Source organism: Chiloscyllium punctatum, chromosome 21 (assembly GCF_047496795.1).
Source record: "Chiloscyllium punctatum isolate Juve2018m chromosome 21, sChiPun1.3, whole genome shotgun sequence".
Classification (NCBI taxonomy): domain Eukaryota; kingdom Metazoa; phylum Chordata; class Chondrichthyes; order Orectolobiformes; family Hemiscylliidae; genus Chiloscyllium; species Chiloscyllium punctatum.
Genome location: NC_092759.1, coordinates 21,872,915 through 21,895,693, shown reverse-complemented (window position 1 = coordinate 21,895,693; position 22,779 = coordinate 21,872,915). Strand labels below are relative to the sequence as shown.

Here is a 22,779-nt window from a genome sequence, read left to right as displayed (position 1 = left end):
AAGTTAGAGTTAAACAGCAACAGCATTCCTCACAAAGCCCTCACAGACACAACAGAGCTGCAGCAGGGCGGTTGGTGGGCTGCTGAAGGGTTGGGGAGGGGAGAGAGATGGGGTAGGGGGACAGACAACATGGGGGAGAAGAGAGGGGAGTGGGGGGGAGGGCAAATGGGAGGGATGGGATAGAAGGGAGGGGAGGGAGAGGAGAGGGAGAGTGGAAGGAGGGAGTGGGAGAGGGGTGAGGGAGGGGGAGAATGGAGGGAGGGAGTGGGAAAGGGGTGAGAGAGGGGGGACAGGGGAGGGTGGGAGAGGCAAAGGGAGACAGGTAGGAGAAGAAAGGAGGTGCAGGGGGACACGGGTAAGATGGAGGAGAGGTGGGGAGTCTGCAATAGATATGGAAGGGGAATGGGAAGGGGAGGAGAGAGAGATGGGGTAGGGGGACAGACAGCATGGGAGAGGGGGGTAGAGGCGGGAGAGGCTGGGGAGGGGGTGGAGGGGAGGGGTAGAGGGGAGGTGGGCGGAAGGGGAGAAGGCGGGGAAGGGGGAGAAGGCGGGGAAGGGGGAGAAGGCGGGGAAGGGGGAGAAGGCGGGGAAGGGGGAGAAGGCGGGGAAGGGGAGAAGGCGGGGAAGGGGAGAAGGCGGGGAAGGGGGAGAAGGCGGGGAAGGGGGAGAAGGCGGGGAAGGGGGAGAAGGCGGGGAAGGGGGAGAAGGCGGGGAAGGGGAGAAGGCGGGGAAGGGGAGAAGGCGGGGAAGGGGGAGAAGGCGGGGAAGGGGGAGAAGGCGGGGAAGGGGGAGAAGGCGGGGAAGGGGAGAAGGCGGGGAAGGGGGAGAAGGCGGGGAAGGGGGAGAAGGCGGGGAAGGGGGAGAAGGCGGGGAAGGGGAGAAGGCGGGGAAGGGGAGAAGGCGGGGAAGGGGGAGAAGGCGGGGAAGGGGGAGAAGGCGGGGGGGAAGAGGTGGGGGTAGGGGTGGGGGAAGAGTGGGAGGAGAGGGGAGTGGGGGGGGAGGAAGAGGGGAGGGTAGGGGGGGAGCGGGGAGGAGGAAGAGCCTCCGTACTGATCAATCCCGGCCTGTCTCCTCTTCAGCTCCTCCAAGTGATAGAGAACTGCCAGGGCCCGTCTCTCACTGGATAGTCTCCTCTTCCCCTTCCTCCTCCCATAGAGCTCCCTCGGGGACGGCAGCCGGTGTAGCTCCAGGGTCGGTGTGGAACAGCTACCATCCTGGTGGAGTCTCGGTCTTTGGGCTGCATGACTAGTGAGCTGCTGGGGGCAGGCACAGAGACAGAGGGGGAGGATCGGTGGGGGGGGGAAGGGGGGCAGGGAGAGAGGGGCAGAGAGAAGGGGAACAGAGAGAGAGGGGCCTCAGATAGGGGGAGGAGGGAAGGAAGAGAGAGAGAGAGCGCGCGAGAGAAAAGGGGGCAGAGAGTGAGAGAAAGAAGTGCAGAGTGAGAGAGAGAGAGGGGGCAGAGTGAGAAAGAGGGGGCAGAGTGAGAGAGAGAGAGGGCAGTGAGAGAGGTGCAGAGTGAGAGAGAGAGGTGCAGAGTGAGAGAGAGAGGTGCAGAGTGAGAGAGAGAGGTGCAGAGTGAGAGAGAGAGAGGGCAGTGAGCGAGAGGGGGCAGAGTGAGAGAGAGAGAGGTGCAGAGTGAGAGAGAGAGAGGGCAGTGAGCGAGAGGGGGCAGAGTGAGAGAGAGAGGGGCAGAGTGAGAGAGAGAGGTGTAGAGTGAGAGAGAGAGGTGCAGAGTGAGAGAGAGAGGTGCAGAGTGAGAGAGTGAGGTGCAGAGTGAGAGAGAGAGGGCAGTGAGCGAGAGGGGGTAGAGTGAGAGAGAGAGGTGCAGAGTGAGAGAGAGAGGTGCAGAGTGAGAGAGAGAAGGCAGTGAGCGAGAGGGGGCAGAGTGAGAGAGAGAGGTGCAGAGTGAGAGAGAGAGGTGCAGAGTGAGAGAGAGAGGGGCAGAGTGAGAGAGAGAGGTGCAGAGTGAGAGAGAGAGGGATGCAGAGTGAGAGAGAGAGAGGTGCAGAGTGAGAGAGAGAGAGGGCAGTGAGAGAGAGAGGTGCAGAGTGAGAGAGAGAGGGGCAGAGTGAGAGAGAGAGGGGCAGAGTGAGAGAGAGAGGGGCAGAGTGAGAGAGAGAGAGGGCAGTGAGCGAGAGGGGGCAGAGTGAGAGAGAGAGGTGCAGAGTGAGAGAGAGAGAGGTGCAGAGTGAGAGAGAGAGAGGGCAGTGAGCGAGAGGGGGCAGAGTGAGAGAGAGAGGTGCAGAGTGAGAGAGAGAGGTGCAGAGTGAGAGAGAGAGGTGCAGAGTGAGAGAGAGAGAGGTGCAGAGTGAGAGAGAGGGCAGTGAGCGAGAGGGGGCAGAGTGAGAGAGAGAGAGGTGCAGAGTGAGAGAGAGAGGTGCAGAGAGAGAGAGAGAGGTGCAGAGTGAGAGAGAGAGGTGCAGAGTGAGAGAGAGAGGTGCAGAGTGAGAGAGAGAGGGGTGCAGAGTGAGAGAGAGAGAGGGCAGTGAGCGAGAGGGGGCAGAGTGAGAGAGAGAGGTGCAGAGTGAGAGAGAGAGGTGCAGAGTGAGAGAGAGAGGTGCAGAGTGAGAGAGAGAGGGGTGCAGAGTGAGAGAGAGAGTTGCAGAGTGAGAGAGAGGGGTGCAGAGTGAGAGAGAGAGTTGCAGAGTGAGAGAGAGAGAGGGCAGTGAGCGAGAGGGGGCAGAGTGAGAGAGAGAGGTGCAGAGTGAGAGAGAGAGGGGTGCAGAGTGAGAGAGAGAGAGGGCAGTGAGCGAGAGGGGGCAGAGTGAGAGAGAGAGGTGCAGAGTGAGAGAGAGAGGTGCAGAGTGAGAGAGAGAGGGGTGCAGAGTGAGAGAGAGAGAGGGCAGTGAGCGAGAGGGGGCAGAGTGAGAGAGAGAGGTGCAGAGTGAGAGAGAGAGGTGCAGAGTGAGAGAGAGAGGGGTGCAGAGTGAGAGAGAGAGTTGCAGAGTGAGAGAGAGGGGTGCAGAGTGAGAGAGAGAGTTGCAGAGTGAGAGAGAGAGAGGGCAGTGAGCGAGAGGGGGCAGAGTGAGAGAGAGAGGTGCAGAGTGAGAGAGAGAGGTGCAGAGTGAGAGAGAGAGGGGTGCAGAGTGAGAGAGAGAGAGGGCAGTGAGCAAGAGGGGGCAGAGTGAGAGAGAGAGGTGCAGAGTGAGAGAGAGAGGTGCAGAGTGAGAGAGAGAGGTGCAGAGTGAGAGAGTGAGGGGTGCAGAGTGAGAGAGAGAGGTGCAGAGTGAGAGAGAGAGGGGTGCAGAGTGAGAGAGAGAGGGGCAGAGTGAGAGAGAGAGGGGCAGAGTGAGAGAGAGAGGGGCAGAGTGAGAGAGAGAGAGGTGCAGAGTGAGAGAGAGGGGTGCAGAGTGAGAGAGAGGGGTGCAGAGTGAGAGAGAGAGGGGTGCAGCGTGAGAGAGAGAGAGGGCAGTGAGCGAGAGGGGGCAGAGTGAGAGAGAGAGAGGTGCAGAGTGAGAGAGAGAGGTGCAGAGTGAGAGAGAGGGGTGCAGAGTGAGAGAGAGAGGTGCAGAGTGAGAGAGAGGTGCAGAGTGAGAGAGAGGGGTGCAGAGTGAGAGAGAGAGAGGGCAGAGTGAGAGAGAGAGAGGGGCAGAGTGAGAGAGAGAGGGCAGTGAGAGAGAGGGGGGAGGGCAGAGAGAGGGGGGGAGGGCAGAGAGAGGGGGAGAGAGAGAGGAGGGTGAGGGTGGGCGAGGGGGTGAGAGAGCGTGAGATGGGGGAGGGATGGATAGGGAGTGAGATGGTGTTGGTGGGAGATGAAGATATAATTCCTTAACAATATTTAATTATTGACTCCCCCACAGCGAGACCCCATTCCCCAAGACCCCCCACAGTGAGACTCCACTCCCCAAGATGTCGCCCCCCCCGCTGAAACCCTTCTCCCATTGAACCCCACAGCGAGACTCCTTTTCAAGACCCCCACAGTGAGACACCTCTCCCCGAGACCCCCAGAGTGAGACACCTCTCCCCGAGACCCCCACAGTGAGACACCTCTCCCCGAGACCCCCACAGTGAGATACCTCTCCCCGAGACCCCCACAGTGAGACACCTCTCCCCGAGACCCCACAGTGAGACACCTTCCCCGAGACCCCCACAGTGAGACACCTCTCCCCGAGACCCCCACAGTGAGATACCTCTCCCCGAGACCCCCACAGTGAGACACCTCTCCCCGAGACCCCACAGTGAGACACCTCTCCCCGAGACCCCCACAGTGAGACACCTCTCCCCGAGACCCCCACAGTGAGACACCTCTCCCCGAGACCCCACAGTGAGACACCACTCCCCGAGACCCCCACAGTGAGACACCTCACCCCGATACCCCTACAGTGAGACACCTCTCCCCGAGACCCCCACAGTGAGATACCTCTCCCCGAGACCCCCACAGTGAGACACCTGTCCCCGAGACCCCCACAGTGAGACACCTCTCCCCGAGACCCCCACAGTGAGACACCTTCCCCGAGACCCCCACAGTGAGACACCTTCCCCGAGACCCCCACAGTGAGACACCTCTCCCCGAGACCCCACAGTGAGACACCTCTCCCCGAGACCCCCACAGTGAGACACCTCTCCCCGAGACCCCCACAGTGAGATACCTCTCCCCGAGACCCCACAGTGAGACACCTCTCCCCGAGACCCCCACAGTGAGACACCTCTCCCCGAGACCCCACAGTGAGACACCTCACCCTGAGACCCGCACAGTGAGACACCTCTCCCCGAGACCCCTAAAGTGAGACACCTTCCCCGAGTCCCCCACAGTGAGACACCTCTCCCTGAGACCCACAGTGAGACACCTCTCCCCGAGACCCCTACAGTGAGACACCTTCACCGAGACCCCCACAGTGAGACACCTCTCCCCGAGACCCCCACAGTGAGACACCTTCCCCGAGACCCCCACAGTGAGACACCTCTCCCCGAGACCCCCACAGTGAGACACCTTCCCCGAGACCCCCACAGTGAGACACCTCTCCCCGAGACCCCCACAGTGAGACACCTTCCCCGAGACCCCCACAGTGAGACACCTCTCCCCGAGACCCCCACAGTGAGACACCTCTCCCCGAGACCCCCACAGTGAGACACCTCTCCCCGAGACCCCCACAGTGAGACTCCTCTCCCCGAGACCCCCACAGTGAGACACCTCTCCCCGAGACCCCCACAGTGAGACACCTTCCCCGAGACCCCCACAGTGAGACACCTCTCCCCGAGACCCCTACAGTGAGACCATTTCCCCGAGACCCCCACAGTGAGACACCTCTCCCCGAGACCCCCACAGTGAGACTCCTCTCCCCGAGACCCCCACAGTGAGACACCTCTCCCCGAGACCCCCACAGTGAGACACCTCTCCCCGAGACCCCCACAGTGAGACACCTCTCCCCGAGACCCCCACAGTGAGACCATTTCCCCTAGACTCCTCTTTTCCTGAGACACTTCCCTCAGATCCCACTCTCCAAGACCCCACTGTGAGGTCCCTCTCCCAAGACCCCCACAGTGAGACACCTTTCTGGGACCCGTCTCCCTGAAATCCCCCTTTCCCGAGACCCATCTCTCCCCGAGACCCCACAGTGAGCCCTCTCTTTCCAAGACCCCCATAGTGAGACCCCTCTCTCCAGACCCCCATATTGAGACCCTCCTCCCTGAGACCAGTCTCCCCAAAACCCCCACAGCGAGACCCATCTACTGAGGCCCCCACCAGGAAATGCTTTCGTGAGGACACTGCCTAAACTTGAACCCCAACACCCTGTTCAATGCTGGGTTCCTCGCTAACCCTTTCCTCACAGCAAGGGGAGCTGCGCTGTTGGTGTGGAATGTTCCAGAAATCCCTGGTCTGCTGCTGCTTACCAATCTCGGGGGAGCTTCCTCATACACCTCCATCCAGTGAGGGCTGTAAGACACAATTCCCAAGAGAGGGGGGTAAGGTTGAACAGCAGCCCAGACAATGGACAACAATCTCCCTTCGAGGGAGGCTAGCATCAGTCCCTCCACATGGTCAGCGGCTGGGCCGAGCCCCTCTGTCTGCCTGCATGTTGGAGCGTCACCCAGCTATTCCACACTGCCAGGCATCACAGACAGTATTGGACACACACCCACACACACCCACCCCCACCCCACACACACACCCACACACAGCCCCACACACATACCCCCCCACACACCCACCCCCACACACATACCCCCACACACATACCCCCACCCCCACACACCCCCACACACATACCCCCACACACACACACCCACAGCAACGAGAGAGAGACTTGGAGCACTACCCTGGAGCACTAATCCTGATTGCCGTACCCAGTACTAGGAGCTGGGCTGGTGTGGACACAGCAGCTGAAATGCCCACCCTACTGTGAGAGGCAGCAGCACACTGGCTCAGTGGTTAGCACTGCTACCTCACAGTGCCAGAGTGTACCATCTACAAGATGCACTACAGACATTCACCAAAGATCCTCACACAGCACCTTGCAACCCCACGCCCACTTCCATCTAGAAAAACAAGGGCAGCAGGTACTTGGGAACACCATTCCCCGACAAGTTGCCCTTCGAGCCACTCACCACCCTGACTTGGAAATATACCTCTGTTCCTTCAGTCATTGGGTTGAAATCCTGGAATTCCCGTCCTACAGGCATCGTGGGTCAACCCACAGCAAGTGGACTGCAGTGATTCAAGAAGGCAGCTCATCACCACCTCCTCAAGGGGCAAATAGGGATGGGCTATCAGGGCTGGTCAGCCAGTGTTAGGAAGATGTGGGTTAAGAGACGTAAAAGCTAGCAGAACTACCTGATGGCACCAAGCATTCTCAACAAGAGACAATGTAACATGTGGTCCAGCAGTTAGTGTAGCTGCTTGCCTGGATACAAAAACAGATTCAAATTAGGCCAATCAGTTTAAATTATACCCCCAAAAATACCAACTTCCAATCAAGTTTGAATTTCATATATTGACAATCTTAAAAGCCAATGATACAATCCGAAGCTTTAGGGGGTATAAGATCGGGGAAAGTTTAACAGTTGAGAGGAGAACTGACAAGTCACCAACATATAAAGACAGCCCAAAAAATAGCTCTCGTAAAGGTACCTTTATCAATCAGTAACCTGTGGAACAGAATCCCCAAGGAGAAGAAAAGAAGACAGGAATACAGAGAAGAACAAAACACTTCTTGGTTTTGAGATAAGAAGTTTTGTTTTGTAAATCTTAATCAGGATTTTTATCAGACCAGTATTATAGAGGGGAAAGTAAAAGATCGGTTAGAGGACGGAGTTGTAATTAGTTATTAGGTAATTATTCTCTGTTATACTTTAAAAAATAAAGTTGTTAATTTTTACTTTAAAAAGCTCTTGGCCTCTCTGCAGATTACTGTATGGGATAAATGGTTTCAGTGTTGCTAGTTTAAGTTAAGCAGGAAGGCTTACCCTGTGTCGTAACAGTTTGGGGGCTCCTTGTAGGAATTTGAACTGGTTTAGACAGATTTCAATAGATTTGGGGGTGCAAAAAATCCCAACAGATTTAAACACTTGCAGGTTAGTGCCCTAGATCTTTAAATAAAACGTGGTGAGGCAATGTGTTTAATTTTGGTGCCTTGTGGTCGATTGAATTAAAAGGGAGAGAAATGGCCCTTAAAATTGCTAAATAAAGGGGTTCTGGGGTTTGAAGATGATTCTCAAATTTGTCAAGAAGGTTCAGAAGGAAAGAAAAAGGCCATACTTTTAGAATTAGCAAATAAGTTAGATTTGGGTTTAAACAAGGACAAACGTAAAGCTGAAAGTGTAAGGGAGATACTCAAACACTTAGGTGCATCAGAGAAACTGACAAGTGCAGGATTGGTAGAAAAACTTAAATTACAATTGAGGAAAATGGAGTTACAAGATAATCAAAGGGAGATAGAACGAGAAAGCAAGAGAGAGGGAGGAAAAAGAGAGAGAAGGTTTTTGGCTCAGCAAAGAGAAGGCGAAGAAAGGGGGAAAGAGAGAGAGAAGAAAGGGGGAGAGGAAGAGAGAAAAGAAGAGAGAGAATTTGAGCTTGAGGAGTTGGGCTGAGTCAGCAAAGTCAAGTTAATACGATGGAGATTAAAGAGAAGGTAGTGATACATAGAAATATGTCATAACGCTGCCACATTTTGATGAGAAAGATGTGCAACTCTTCTTTATGTCTTTTGAAAAATGTTTTGAGGCAGGTGGAGTCGCCTGAGGATTTGTGGTTCAGACTAAACTGGTAGGCACAGCTAGTGAGGTATTTGCCGTGCTGTCAGATGAGGGGGTCAAGAGATTATGAAGAGGCTATTTTAAGTGCTTATGAATTGGTACCAGAAACATATAGACAACAGTTCAGAACACAAAGGAGGAACCAGGTCAGACTAATGTCCAGTTCAAAAGAATTAAACATAGTCATTTTGATAGATAGGACCTTTGAGGGTCTAAGAGAGAATATTCTGCTGAAGGAATTTAAAAACTTACTTCCAGAGATGGTAAGAATTCTCGTGGATGAACAGAAAGTTGAGGAAGTGAGAAGGGCGGCAGAATTACCAGATGAGTACATGTTGGTGCATAAGACAAGCTTCCAGCCAGAATTTTGTTCTGCGAGGGATACAAGTTGGGAGAAGGGGAGATCCTACACTACTAAACACGGGTAAGAATTTACCAAAGGATAAGAAAGAAGCTCAAGAGGGTGGAAAGGAGGTGAAAGGCCTCAGGTGTTTCCACTGGGGTAAAGTGGGACACGTAGAGTCACCGTGCTGGCTGTTAAAGAGAGGCACGATGGGAAAAGATTAGTGCAGAGAAGAAATGGACGGAAGTGCACCAGGTTGTGATGTTGGCAGCAGACAGACAGGAGGTGTAACGGGTAGCACATGGACTCCCTGTAGGTGGTCACCTCGGGGGTACGAAAGACTCAGACTGAGGTACAAAAACGTTTTTATTTGCCTGGAATGCACAAGGATGTGGTTAACTTTTGCCGTACGTGTCATCCATGCCAAATGGTTGGCAATCCACAGGCGGTAATAAAACCAGCACCGTTGTTGTCAATTCCCGCGTTTGAAGAACCTTTTGGGAGCTAAGAGTGTGAACCAGTACATGTTAACCACAATGGATGTGTCTACCAGATTTCCGGAGGTAATTCCATTACGGAATATCAAGGTAAAAAAGGTGGTAGAGGAGCTTTCTTCACAGGTATGGTCTACCCAGAGAGGGTCAAGGGTCAAGAGTCAAATTTTACTGCGGGGCTGTTTAAGGAGGTTTTAGATAGTTTAGGTGTACAGCACTTTAAATCCAGTGTGTGTCGTCCTGAATCCCAGGGAGCTTTAGAAAGGTGGCATCAGACCTTGAAGACCATGTTGAGAGCATACTGTCAGGATTACCCGAATGATTGGGATAAGGGTATCCCATTCGTATTGTTTGCCATTAGAGATGCCCCAAATGAATCTCACCCAGTTCACTCCTTTCGAGTTAGTATTTGGCCATGAAGTGAGAGGCCCTTTGAAATGAATTAAAGAAAAATTGACAGGACTAAAGTCGGAGATCTCACACTTAGATTATATATCGGAGAGATTAAATAGAAGAGGCGAGTTAGCTAAACAGCACTTAAAGAGGGCACAGTATATGACAGATAAGCGTTTTGGGACTGACGTTTTCCCGTGGGGATGACGTACTAGTATTGTTACCAGTGGTAGGAGATCCCTTCAAAGCCCAGTTTAGTGGTCCCTGTTGAGTCAGGTGTCCCTGTTGAGTCTAGTAAAGCTGTCAGATAAATAATAAGTATCAAGTATGTTAAATGAACATGTTGAAACCGTATTACACTAGAGAAAAAAGACTGAAGAAACAAGTGTTAGTTCCTGCCCCACAGAATGAGGAAGCAAATCCAGATGATGTGGATTTTGACACTGTTTAAGAAGGTCAGTAAAGACAAGCCAGGGAACTATAGACCAGTGAGCCTGACCTCGGTGGTGGGCAAGTTGTTGGAGGGAATCCTGAGGGACAGGATGTACGTGTATTTGGGAAGGCAAGGACTTTAGGGATTAGGGATAGTCAACATGGCTTTGTGTTTGGGAAATCATGTCTCACAAACTTGATTGAGGTTTTTGAAGTAACAAAGAAGATTGATGAGGGCAGAGCAGTAGATGTGATCTATATGGACTTCAGTAAGGCATTCGACAAGGTTCCCCATGGGAGACTGATTAACAAGGTTAGATCTCACAGAATACAGGGAGAACTAGCCATTTGGATACAGAACTGGCTCAAAGGTAGAAGACAGAGGGTGGTGGTGGAGGGTTGTTTTTCATAACTGGAGGCCTGTGACCAGTGGAGTGCCACAAGGATCGGTGCTGGGTCCACTACTTTTACATAAATGATTTAGATGAGAGCGTAAGAGGTACAGTTAGTAAGTTTGCAGATGGAGGTGTAGTGGACAGCGAATAGGATTACCTCAGATTACAAAGGGATCTGGACCAGATGGGCCAATGGGCTGAGAAGTGGCAGATGGAGTTTAATTCAGACAAATGCAAGGTGCTGCATTTTGGGAAAGCAAATCTTAGCAGGATTTATACACTTATTGGTAAGGTCCTAGGGAGTGTTGCTGGAGTGCAGGTTCATAGCTCATTGAAAGTGGAGTCGCAGGTAGATAGGATAGTGAAGAAGGCATTTGGTATGGTTTCCTTTATTGGTCAGAGTATTGAGTACAGGAGTTGGGAGGTTATGTTGCAGCTGTACAGGACATTGGTTAGGGGCCACTGTTGGAATATTGTGTGCAATTCTGGTCTCCTTCCTATCGGAAAGATGTTGTGAAACTTGAAAGGGTTCAGAAAAGATTTACAAGGATGTTGCCAGGGTTGCAGGATCTGAGCTACAGGGAGAGGCTGAACAGGCTGGGGCTGTTTTCCCTGGAGCGTCGGAGGCTGAGGGGTGACCTTATATAGATTTATAAAATTATGAGGGGCATGGATAGGGTAAATAGACAAGGTATTTTTCCCTGGGGTGGGGGAGTCCAGAACTAGAGGGCATAGGTTATGGGTGAGAGGGGAAAGATATAAAAGAGACCTAAGGGGCAACTTTTTCACCCAGAGGGTGGTACGTGTATGGAATGAGCTGCCAGAGGATGTGGTGGAGGCTGGTACAATTGCAACATTTAAGAGGCATTTGGATGGGTATATGAATAGGAAGGGTTTGGAGGGATATGGGCTGGGTGCTGGCAGGTGGGACTAGATTGGGTTGGGATATCTGGTTGGCATGGACAGGTTGGACCGAAGGGTCTGTTTCCATGCTGTACACCTCTATGTGCTGCAAAATAGATTAAAAAATGAAGAAGTCCTTGAGGAGTGGGATAGGTTAGTAAGCTATCTGTCTCAGAAGTATAGAACACAGTTGAAAGATTTGTTACTGCAGTATAAAAATGTATGTAAGAATCAGTTGGGGAGCACTAATGCTATTGTACATGAAGTAGATGTAGGGAATACTGCTCCGATAAAACAACACTCCTATTGGCTTCATCCTCTCAAAGCCAGACAGGTCCAGATGGAGGTAGGGGCCATGCTCAAAGAGAACATCATCGACCCGAGCCAGAGTGAATGGAGTTCACTGATTGTCTTAGTTCCCAAACCAGACAGGACTCAATGATTCTGCGTGGATTATCGGAATGTCAATGCCGTGACAAAATCAGACTCGTATTCAATTCCTAGATTGGAGGACCGTATGGAGAAAGTCGGACAAGCCAGTTACATCACCAAGTTAGACTTAACGCGTGATTACTGGCAGGTACCTTTACCCCAGAGTCAGAAAAAAAAAATGTTTGCATTTGTAACACCAAATATGCAAGATCAATTTAAAGTGATGCCTTTTGGAATGAAGAATGCACCAGTCACATTCCAAAGTCTCATGAACAGAGTTGTGGCTGGGTTAACAAACTGTGCAGTCTATTTGGACGATGTAGTGATCTTCAGTAAGTCCTGGAAAGATCACATGGTACAGTTGGCAGAGCTCTTTGAACAACTACGAGAAACAAAACTGGGAATAAACTTAAATAAAGCTGAATTTGCAAAAGCAGAGGCGACGTTCTTGGAACATAATATCGGTCATGGAAGGTTGACCCCACAGAATGCAAAGACGAAGTCAATTGAGGAATTTCCATGACCCCCTCAAAGAAAGAGGTGCTTCAATTCTTAGGACTCAGTGGATTCTTTCAGAAGTTTGTACCAAACTTCAGCAGTATCGTGGCACCGTTAACTGATTTGCTGAAGAAGAACAAAGTTTCGGTGGATAGTATAATGCCAGGAGAAATTCGGCCAATTGAAATCAATATTAACCATCAGTTTCAGCTACACCAACCTTTCAAAACCTTTTAAAGTCACCATCAATGCTGGTGACAGGAACTGGAGCTGTGCTCCTATAGGAAGATGAGGATGGGATTGATCTGCCAATTGGTTACTTTTCCAAGAAGATCAACATCCACCAGAGGAAATACTCCACAATCAAAAAGGAACTATTGAGTTTGGTACTGGCCTTATAACATTTTAATATGTATGTCACAAATTATGTGTCGGAGATGGTAGTGTACACGGATCACAATCCTCTTACATTCTTAGAACGCTTTAGAGACAAGAAAATGAGACTATTTCATTGGAGGCTTATGTTACAGACTGTTAATTTTAAAATCGTACGTGTTAAGGGCCGTAAGAATGTAATCGCAGATGTGTTATTGTGGATTTCACCGATAAAGTTTAGATGAAACTTGTTGTTATTCAATGTTATGTACATACACACACTTAAATGGGAAGATGTTAAGGTGAACTTAACTTAAAGCTCTGTCTGTTAGGGTAATGTGTTTAAAGAATAGAGTAAAAAATGAAGCCATCTTTTCATTATGATGGTTCACTTTTTCTGAAGAGTGGAGATGTTTTGAAGATATGGGCGTACTGTGCCTTTAAGAGAGTTAAGAGGCTAGTGGAACTACCTGATGGCGCCAAGCATTCTCAACAAGATACAATGTGGTCCAGCAGTTAGTGTAGCTGCTTGCCTGGATACAAAAACAGATTCAAATTAGGTTAATCAGTTTAAATTATACCCCCCCAAAAAATTTACCAAATTCCATTCAAATTTGAATTTAATATATTGACAATCTTAAAAGTCAATGATACAATCCAATGCTTTAGGGGGTACAAGACCGGGGAAAGTTTAACGGTTGAGAGGAGAACTGACAAGTCACCAGCATGTAAAGACAGCCCAAAAAATAGCTCTCTTAAAGGTACCTTTATTAATCAGTAACCTGTGGGTAGAAATCCTGAAGAAGAAGAAAAGAAGACAGGAATACAGAGAAGAACTGAGAGCTGCCTAGTGTTGTGAACCTTAATTGGGGGTTTTATCAGACCAGTATTGCAGAGAGGAAAATAAAAGATGGGTGAGAGGAAGGAGTTGTAAATAGTTGTTAGTTAATTATTCTTGGTTTTACTTTAAGAAATAAAGTTGTTATTTTCTACTTTAAATAGCTCTTGGCCTCTCAAATTTTCACAGATTACTGCACGAGATCAATCTTTTCAGTGTTGCTGGTTTAAATTAAGCAGGAGACCGAGCCCCCCCCCCCCGGAGACCGAGCCCCCCCCCCCCCCGGAGACCGAGCCCCCTCCCCACTGGAGACCGAGCCCCCTCCCCGAGAGACCGAGCCCCCTCCCCCAGAGACCGAGCCCCCTCCCTCCCCGGAGACCGAGCCCCCTCCCTCCCCGGAGACCGAGCCCCCCCTCCCTCCCCGGAGACCGAGCCCCCTCCCTCCCCGGAGACCGAGCCCCCCCTCCCTCCCCGGAGACCGAGCCCCCCCTCCCTCCCCGGAGACCGAGCCCCCCCTCCCTCCCCCGGAGACCGAGCCCCCCCTCCCTCCCCGGAGACCGAGCCCCCCCCTCCCTCCCCGGAGGCCCCCTCCCCGGAGACCGAGCCCCCCCCCCCCCAGAGACCGAGCCCCCTCCCCACTGGAGACCGAGCCCCCCCCCCCCCCCCCGGAGACCGAGCCCCCCCCGGAGACCGAGCCCCCTCCCCCAGAGACCGAGCCCCTCCCCGGAGACCGAACCCCCTCCCCGGAGACCGAGCCCCCCTCCCCGGAGACCGAGCTCCCTCCCTCCCCGGAGACCGAGCCCCCTCCTCCCCGGAGACCGAGCCCCCTCCCCCAGAGACCGAGCCCCCCATCCCTCCCCCGGAGACCGAGCCCCCTCCCTCCCCGGAGACCGAGCCAGAGCCACCCTTCCCTCCCCGGAGACCGAGCCCCCTCCCTCCCCGGAGACCGAGCCCCCTCCCCCAGAGACCGAGCCCCCTCCCTCCCCGGAGACCGAGCCCCCCCTCCCTCCCCGGAGACCGAGCCCCCCCTCCCTCCCCGGAGACCGAGCCCCCTCCCCGGAGACCGAGCCCCCCCTCCCCGGAGACCGAGCTCCCCCCCCCCCCAGAGACCGAGCCCCCTCCCCCCCCCGGAGACCGAGCCCCCCCCCGGAGACCGAGCCCCCTCCCCCAGAAACCGAGCCCCCTCCCCCAGAGACCGAGCCCCCTCCCTCCCCGGAGACCGAACCCCTCCCTCCCCGGAGACCGAGCCCCCCCTCCCTCCCCGGAGACCGAGCCCCCTCCCCCGGAGACCGAGCCCCCCCCCCCCCCAGAGAGACCGAGCCCCCTCCCCACTGGAGACCGAGCCCCCCCCGGAGACCGAGCCCCTTCCCCCAGAGACCGAGCCCCCTCCCCCAGAGACCGAGCCCCCTCCCCCAGAGACCGAGCCCCCTCCCTCCCGGAGACCGAGCCCCCCCTCCCCCGGAGACCGAGCCCCCTCCCCGGAGACCGAGCCCCCTCCCCCAGAGACCGAGCCCCCTCCCCCAGAGACCGAGCCCCCCTCCCTCCCCGGAGACCGAGCCCCCCTCTCCCTCCCCGGAGACCGAGCCCCCTCTCCCTCCCCGGAGACCGAGCCCCCCTCCCTCCCCGGAGACCGAGCCCCCCCTCCCTCCCCGGAGACCGAGCCCCCCCTCCCCGGAGACCGAGCCCCCCCTCCCCGGAGACCGAGCCCCCTCCCCGGAGACCGAGCCCCCTCCCCCAGAGACCGAGCCCCCCTCCCCCAGAGACCGAGCCCCCTCCCCCAGAGACCGAGCCCCCTCCCTCCCCGGAGACCGAGCCCCCTCCCCGGAGACCGAGACCCCTCTCCCTCCCCGGAGACCGAGCCCCCCCCTCCCTCCCCGGAGACCGAGCCCCCCCTCCCCGGAGACCGAGCCCCCCCTCCCCCAGAGACCGAGCCCCCTCCCTCCCCGGAGACCGAGCCCCCCCTCCCCGGAGACCGAGCCCCCCCTCCCTCCCCGGAGACCGAGCCCCCCCTCCCCGGAGACCGAGCCCCCTCCCCACTGGAGACCGAGCCCCCCCCCCGGAGACCAGCCCCCCCCCCCCCCCCGGAGACCGAGCCCCCTCCCCGGAGACCGAGCCCCCTCCCCGGAACCGAGCCCCCTCCCCGGAGACCGAGCTCCCTCCTCGGAGACCGAGCCCCCTCCCCACTGGAGACCGAGCCCCCCCCCCCGAGACCGAGCCCCCCCCCCCAGAGACCGAGCCCCCCCCCCCCAGAGACCGAGCCCCCTCCCTCCCCAGAGACCGAGCCCCCTCCCCAGAGACCGAGCCCCCCCCCCCTCTTCGGAGACCGAGCCCCCTCCCCAGAGACCGAGCCCCCCCCCTCCCTCCCCGGAGACCGAGCCCCCTCCCCCAGAGACCGAGCCCCCTCCCTCCCCAGAGACCGAGCCCCATCCCTCCCCGGAGACCGAGCCCCCTCCCCAGAGACCGAGCCCCCCCTCGCCCGGAGACCGAGCCCCCTCCCCAGAGACCGAGCCCCCTCCCCCAGAGACCGGGCCCCCTCCCCAGAGACCGAGCCCCCTCCCCCAGAGACCGAGCCCCCTCCCTCCCGGAGACCGAGCCCCATCCCTCCCCGGAGACCGAGCCCCCTCCCCGGAGACCGAGCCCCCCCTCCCCGGAGACCGAGCCCCCTCCCCGGAGACCGAGCCCCCTCCCTCCCCGGAGACCGAGCCCCCCCTCCCCGGAGACCGAGCCCCCCCTCCCCCAGAGACCGAGCCCCCTCCCTCCCCGGAGACCGAGCCCCCTCCCTCCCCGGAGACCGAGCCCCCCCTCCCCGGAGACCGAGCCCCCCCTCCCCGGAGACCGAGCCCCCTCCCCGGAGACCGAGCCCCCCCTCCCCGGAGACCGAGCCCCCTCCCTCCCCGGAGACCGAGCCCCCCCTCCCCGGAGACCGAGCCCCCTCCCCGGAGACCGAGCCCCCCCTCCCCGGAGACCGAGCCCCCCTCCCTCCCCGGAGACCCGAGCCCACCCTCCTTCCCCGGAGACCGAGCCCCCTCCCCCAGAGACCGAGCCCCCCCTCCCTCCCCGGAGACCGAGCCCCCCCCTCCTTCCCCGGAGACCCGAGCCCCCCTCCCCCAGAGACCGAGCCCCCTCCCCGGAGACCGAGCCCTCCCTCCCCGGAGACCGAGCCCCCTCCCCGGAGACCGAGCCCCCCCTCCCCCAGAGACCGAGCCCCCTCCCTCCCCGGAGATCGAGCCCCCTCCCTCCCCGGAGACCGAGCCCCCCCTCCCCGGAGACCGGAGCCCCCTCCCCGGAGACCGAGCCCCCTCCCCGGAGACCGAGCCCTCCCTCCCCGGAGACCGAGCCCCCTCCCTCCCCGGAGACCGAGCCCCCTCCCTCCCCGGAGACCGAGCCCCATCCCTCCCCGGAGACCGAGCCCCCTCCCTCCCCGGAGACCGAGCCCTCCCTCCCCGGAGACCGAGCCCCCTCCCCAGAGACCGAGCCCCCTCCCCAGAGACCGAGCCCCCCCTCCCCAGAGACCGAGCCCCCCCCCCCTCCCCGGAGACCGAGCCCACCCCCCCTCCCCGGAGACCGAGCTCCCTCCCTCCCGGAGACCGAGCCCCCTCCCCGGGAGACCGAGCCCCCTCCCTCCCCCAGAGACCGAGCCCCATCCCTCCCCGGAGACCGAGCCCCCCCTCCCCGGAGACCGAGCCCCCTCCCCAGAGACCGAGCCCCCCCTCCCCGGAGACCGAGGCCCCCCCCCCTCCCCGGAGACCGAGCCCCCGCCCCCCCTCCCCGAGAGACCGAGCTCCCTCCCTCCCGGAGACCGAGCCCGCCCCCCCCCCTCCCCGGAGACCCAGCCCCCCCCCCTGCCCGGAGACCGAGCCCCCTCCCCACTGGAGACCAGCCCCCTCCCTCCCCGGAGACCGAGCCCCCCCCCCGGAGACCGAGCCCCCCCTCCCTCCTCGGAGACCGAGCCCCCTCCCCACTGGAGACCGAGCCCCCTCCCCACTGGAGACCGAGCCCCCCCCCCTCCCCAGAGACTGAGCCCCCCCCCCCTCCCCGGAGACCGAGCCCCCCCCCTCCCGGAGACCGAGCCCCCCCCCTCCCCGGAGACCGAGCCCCCTCCCTCCCCGGAGACCGAGCCCCTCCTCCCTCCCCGGAGACCGAGCCCCCTCCCTCCCCGGAGACCGAGCCCCCTCCCCAGAGACCGAGCCCCCTCCCCACTGGAGACCAGCCCCCCCCTGCCCGGAGGACCGAGCCCCCCTCCCCACTGGAGACCAGCCCCCTCCCTCCCCGGAGACCGAGCCCCCCCCCCCGGAGACCGAGCCCCCCCTCCCTCCCCGGAGACCCAGCCCCCCCCCCCCGGAGACCCGAGCCCCCCCCCCTCCCCAGAGACCGAGCCCCCTCCCCGGAGACCGAGCTCCCTCCTCGGAGACCGAGCCCCCTCCCCACTGGAGACCGAGCCCCCTCCCCACTGCGAGACCGAGCCCCCCCCCCCTCCCCAGAGACTGAGCCCCCCCCCCCTCCCCAGAGACCGAGCCCCCTCCCTCCCCGAAACCGAGCCCCCTCCCCGGAGACCGAGCTCCCTCCTCGGAGACCGAGCCCCCTCTGCAGAGACCGAGCCCCCTCTGCAGAGACCGAGCCCCCTCCCCACTGGAGACCGAGCCCCCCCCCCCAGACACCGAGCCCCCCCCCCCCAGAGACCGAGCCCCCCCCCCCCAGAGACCGAGCCCCCTCCCCGGAGACCGAGCCCCCTCCGCAGAGACCGAGCCCCCTCCGCAGAGACCGAGCCCCTCCCCACTGGAGACCGAGCCCCCCCCCTCCCCAGAGACCGAGCCCCCCCTCCCTCCCCGGAGACCGAGCCCCCCCTCCCTCCCCGGAGACCGAGCCCCCTCCCCAGAGACCGAGCCCCCCCTCCCCAGAGACTGAGCCCCCCCCCCCTCCCCAGAGACCGAGCCCCCTCCCTCCCCGGAAACCGAGCCCCCTCCCCGGAGACCGAGCTCCCTCCTCGGAGACCGAGCCCCCTCTGCAGAGACCGAGCCCCCTCCCCACTGGAGACCGAGCCCCCCCCCCCAGAGACCGAGCCCTCCCCCCCCCAGAGACCGAGCCCCCCCCCCCCCCAGAGACCGAGCCCCCTCCCCGGAGACCGAGCCCCCTCCGCAGAGACCGAGCCCCCCTCCCCACTGGAGACCGAGCCCCCCCCCTCCCCAGAGACCGAGCCCCCTCCCTCCCCGGAGACCGAGCCCCCCTCCCAGAGACCGAGCCCCCCCCCCCAGAGACCGAGCCCCCCCCCCAGAGACCGAGCCCCCTCCCCAGATACCGAGCCCCTCCCTCCCCAGAGACCGAGCCCCCTCCCTCCCCAGAGACCGAGCCCCCTCCCCAGAGACCGAGCCCCCTCCCTCCCCAGAGACCGAGCTCCCTCCCTCCCCAGAGACCGAGCCACCCTCCCCAGAGACCGAGCCCCCTCCCTCCCCGGAGACCGAGCTCCCTCCCCAGAGACTGAGCCCCCCCCCTCCCCGGAGACCGAGCCCCCTCCCTCCCCGGAGACCGAGCCCCCCTCCCCGGAGACCGAGCCCCCTCCCCAGAGACCGAGCCCCCTCCCTCCCCAGAGACCGAGCCCCCTCCCTCCCCAGAGACCGAGCCCCCTCCCCAGAGACCGAGCCCCCTCCCTCCCAGAGACCGAGCTCCCTCCCCAGAGACCGAGCCCCCTCCCTCCCCAGAGACCGAGCCCCCTCCCCAGAGACCGAGCCCCCTCCCTCCCCGGAGACCGAGCCCCCTCCGCAGGAGACCGAGCCCCCTCCGCAGAGACCGAGCCCCCCTCCCCACTGGAGACCGAGCCCCCCCCCTCCCCAGAGACCGAGCCCCCTCCCTCCCCGGAGACCGAGCCCCCCCCTCCCTCCCCGGGAGACCGAGCCCCCTCCCCAGAGACCGAGCCCCCCCTCCCCAGAGACTGAGCCCCCCCCCCCTCCCCAGAGACCGAGCCCCCTCCCTCCCCGGAAACCGAGCCCCCTCCCCGGAGACCGAGCTCCCTCCTCGGAGACCGAGCCCCCTCTGCAGAGACCGAGCCCCCTCCCCACTGGAGACCGAGCCCCCCCCCCCAGAGACCGAGCCCCCCCCCCCAGAGACCGAGCCCCCCCCCCCCCCAGAGACCGAGCCCCCCCCCCCAGAGACCGAGCCCCCTCCCCGGAGACCGAGCCCCCTCCGCAGAGACCGAGCCCCCTCCCCACTGGAGACCGAGCCCCCCCCCCTCCCCAGAGACCGAGCCCCCTCCCTCCCCGGAGACCGAGCCCCCCCTCCCTCCCCGGAGACCGAGCCCCCCCCTCCCTCCCCGGGAGACCGAGCCCCCTCCCCAGAGACCGAGCCCCCCCCCCCAGAGACCGAGCCCCCCCCCAGAGACCGAGCCCCCTCCCCAGATACCGAGCCCCCTCCCTCCCCAGAGACCGAGCCCCCTCCCTCCCCAGAGACCGAGCCCCCTCCCCAGAGACCGAGCCCCCTCCCTCCCCAGAGACCGAGCTCCCTCCCTCCCCAGAGACCGAGCCCCCTCCCCAGAGACCGAGCCCCCTCCCTCCCCGGAGACCGAGCTCCCTCCCCAGAGACTGAGCCCCCCCCCTCCCCGGAGACCGAGCCCCCTCCCTCCCCGGAGACCGTGCCCCCTCCCCGGACCGAGCCCCCTCCCCAGAGACCGAGCCCCCTCCCTCCCCAGAGACCGAGCCCCCTCCCTCCCCAGAGACCGAGCCCCCTCCCCAGAGACCGAGCCCCCTCCCTCCCCAGAGACCGAGCTCCCTCCCCAGAGACCGAGCCCCCTCCCTCCCCAGAGACCGAGCCCCCTCCCCAGAGACCGAGCCCCCTCCCTCCCCGGAGACCGAGCTCCCTCCCCAGAGACTGAGCCCCCCCCCTCCCCGGAGACCGAGCCCCCTCCCTCCCCGGAGACCGAGCCCCCCTCCCCGGAGACCGAGCCCCCTCCCCGGAGACCGAGCTCCCTCCCTCCCCGGAGACCGAGCTCCTCCCTCCCCGGAGACCGAGCCCCCCCCCCTCCCCGGAGACCGAGCCCCCTCCCTCCCCGGAGACCGAGCCCCCCCCTCCCTCCCCGGAGACCGAGCCCCCTCCCTCCCCGGAGACCGAGCCCCCTCCCTCCCTCGGAGACTGAGCCCCCCCCCTCCCCGGAGACCGAGCCCCCCCCCTCCCCGGAGACCGAGCCCCCTCCCTCCCCGGAGACCGAGCCCCCCCTCCCTCCCCGGAGACCGAGCCCCCTCCCTCCCCGGAGACCGAGCCCCCTCCCCAGAGACCGAGCCCCCTCCCCACTGGAGACCAGCCCCCCCCCTGCCCGGAGACCGAGCCCCCTCCCCACTGGAGACCAGCCCCCTCCCTCCCCGGAGACCGAGCCCCCCCCCCGGAGACCGAGCCCCCCCCTCCCTCCCCGGAGACCCAGCCCCCCCCCCCCCCGGAGACCGAGCCCCCCCCCCTCCCCAGAGACCGAGCCCCCTCCCCGGAGACCGAGCTCCCTCCTCGGAGACCGAGCCCCCTCCCCACTGGAGACCGTGCCCCCTCCCCACTGGAGACCGAGCCCCCCCCCCTCCCCAGAGACTGAGCCCCCCCCCCCTCCCCAGAGACCGAGCCCCCTCCCTCCCCGGAAACCGAGCCCCCTCCCCGGAGACCGAGCTCCCTCCTCGGAGACCGAGCCCCCTCTGCAGAGACCGAGCCCCCTCTGCAGAGACCGAGCCCCCTCCCCACTGGAGACCGAGCCCCCCCCCCCCCAGAGACCGAGCCCCCCCCCCCAGAGACCGAGCCCCCCCCCCCCAGAGACCGAGCCCCCTCCCCGGAGACCGAGCCCCCTCCGCAGAGACCGAGCCCCCTCCGCAGAGACCGAGCCCCCCTCCCCACTGGAGACCGAGCCCCCCCCCTCCCCAGAGACCGAGCCCCCTCCCTCCCCGGAGACCGAGCCCCCCCTCCCTCCCCGGAGACCGAGCCCCCTCCCCAGAGACCGAGCCCCCCCTCCCCAGAGACTGAGCCCCCCCCCCCTCCCCAGAGACCGAGCCCCCTCCCCTCCCCGGAAACCGAGCCCCCTCCCCGGAGACCGAGCTCCCTCCTCGGAGACCGAGCCCCCTCTGCAGAGACCGAGCCCCCCTCCCCACTGGAGACCGAGCCCCCCCCCCCAGAGACCGAGCCCCCCCCCCCCAGAGACCGAGCCCCCCCCCCCCCAGAGACCGAGCCCCCTCCCCGGAGACCGAGCCCCCTCCGCAGAGACCGAGCCCCCTCCCCACTGGAGACCGAGCCCCCCCCCTCCCCAGAGACCGAGCCCCCTCCCTCCCCGAGACCGAGCCCCCTCCCCAGAGACCGAGCCCCCCCCCCCCAGAGACCGAGCCCCCCCCCCCAGAGACCGAGCCCCCTCCCCAGATACCGAGCCCCCTCCCTCCCCAGAGACCGAGCCCCCTCCCTCCCCAGAGACCGAGCCCCCTCCCCAGAGACCGAGCCCCCTCCCTCCCAGAGACCGAGCTCCCTCCCTCCCCAGAGACCGAGCCCCCTCCCCAGAGACCGAGCCCCCTCCCTCCCCGGAGACCGAGCTCCCTCCCCAGAGACTGAGCCCCCCCCTCCCCGGAGACCGAGCCCCCTCCCTCCCCGGAGACCGAGCCCCCTCCCCGGAGACCGAGCCCCCTCCCCAGAGACCGAGCCCCCTCCCTCCCCAGAGACCGAGCCCCCCTCCCTCCCCAGAGACCGAGCCCCCTCCCCAGAGACCGAGCCCCCTCCCTCCCCAGAGACCGAGCTCCCTCCCCAGAGACCGAGCCCCCTCCCTCCCCAGAGACCGAGCCCCCTCCCCAGAGACCGAGCCCCCTCCCTCCCCGGAGACCGAGCTCCCTCCCCAGAGACTGAGCCCCCCCCCTCCCCGGAGACCGAGCCCCCTCCCTCCCCGGAGACCGAGCCCCCTCCCCGGAGGACCGAGCCCCCTCCCCAGAGACCGAGCCCCCTCCTCCCCAGAGACCGAGCCCCCTCCCTCCCCAGAGACCGAGCCCCCTCCCCGAGAGACGGAGCCCCCCCCCCCCAGAGACCGAGCCCCCCCCCTCCCCAGAGACCGAGCCCCCCCCCTCCCCAGAGACCGAGCCCCCTCCCCGGAGACCGAGCCCCCCCCCCCCCCCCCCCCCAGAGACCGAGCCCCCTCCCCGAGACCGAGCCCCCTCCCCGGAGACCGAGCCCCCCCCCTCCCCGGAGACCGAGCCCCCCCCCTCCCCAGAGACCGAGCCCCCCCCCCGGAGACCGAGCCCCCCCCCTCCCCGGAGACCGAGCCCCCCCACCTCCCCGGAGACCGAGCCCCCTCCCTGGAATTAAGCAGTAACAGACAACCAGAGGGGGAGCTCACAGCTTAGGCCCCAAGTTTGCTCAGGACAGACACTAACACACCAGCCCTGACAGACTCTGTGTGCTGGCAGAGATTCAACACGGCCTTTACTTGGCTGTGTTACTGAACTCACACTGTTTGCTGCAGTGAATGCTCCAGGTTCATCGCACATGTCC

The 22,779-nt window shown here is 61.6% G+C and overlaps 1 protein-coding gene across 1 annotated transcript in view; it reads left to right on the top strand.

Annotated features, from left to right (window-relative positions):
* The first annotated feature begins 11,670 nt into the window (after window positions 1-11,670).
* Window positions 11,671-22,779, top strand: part of LOC140492480 (uncharacterized) — a 15,833-nt gene continuing 4,724 nt past the window's right edge. The window contains exons 1-4 of the mRNA XM_072591368.1: window positions 11,671-11,733; window positions 12,862-12,973; window positions 20,366-20,454; window positions 20,880-20,990. Of these exons, the coding sequence (XP_072447469.1) occupies window positions 11,671-11,733; window positions 12,862-12,973; window positions 20,366-20,454; window positions 20,880-20,990 (375 nt within the window). The remainder of the gene's footprint in view (window positions 11,734-12,861; window positions 12,974-20,365; window positions 20,455-20,879; window positions 20,991-22,779) is intronic.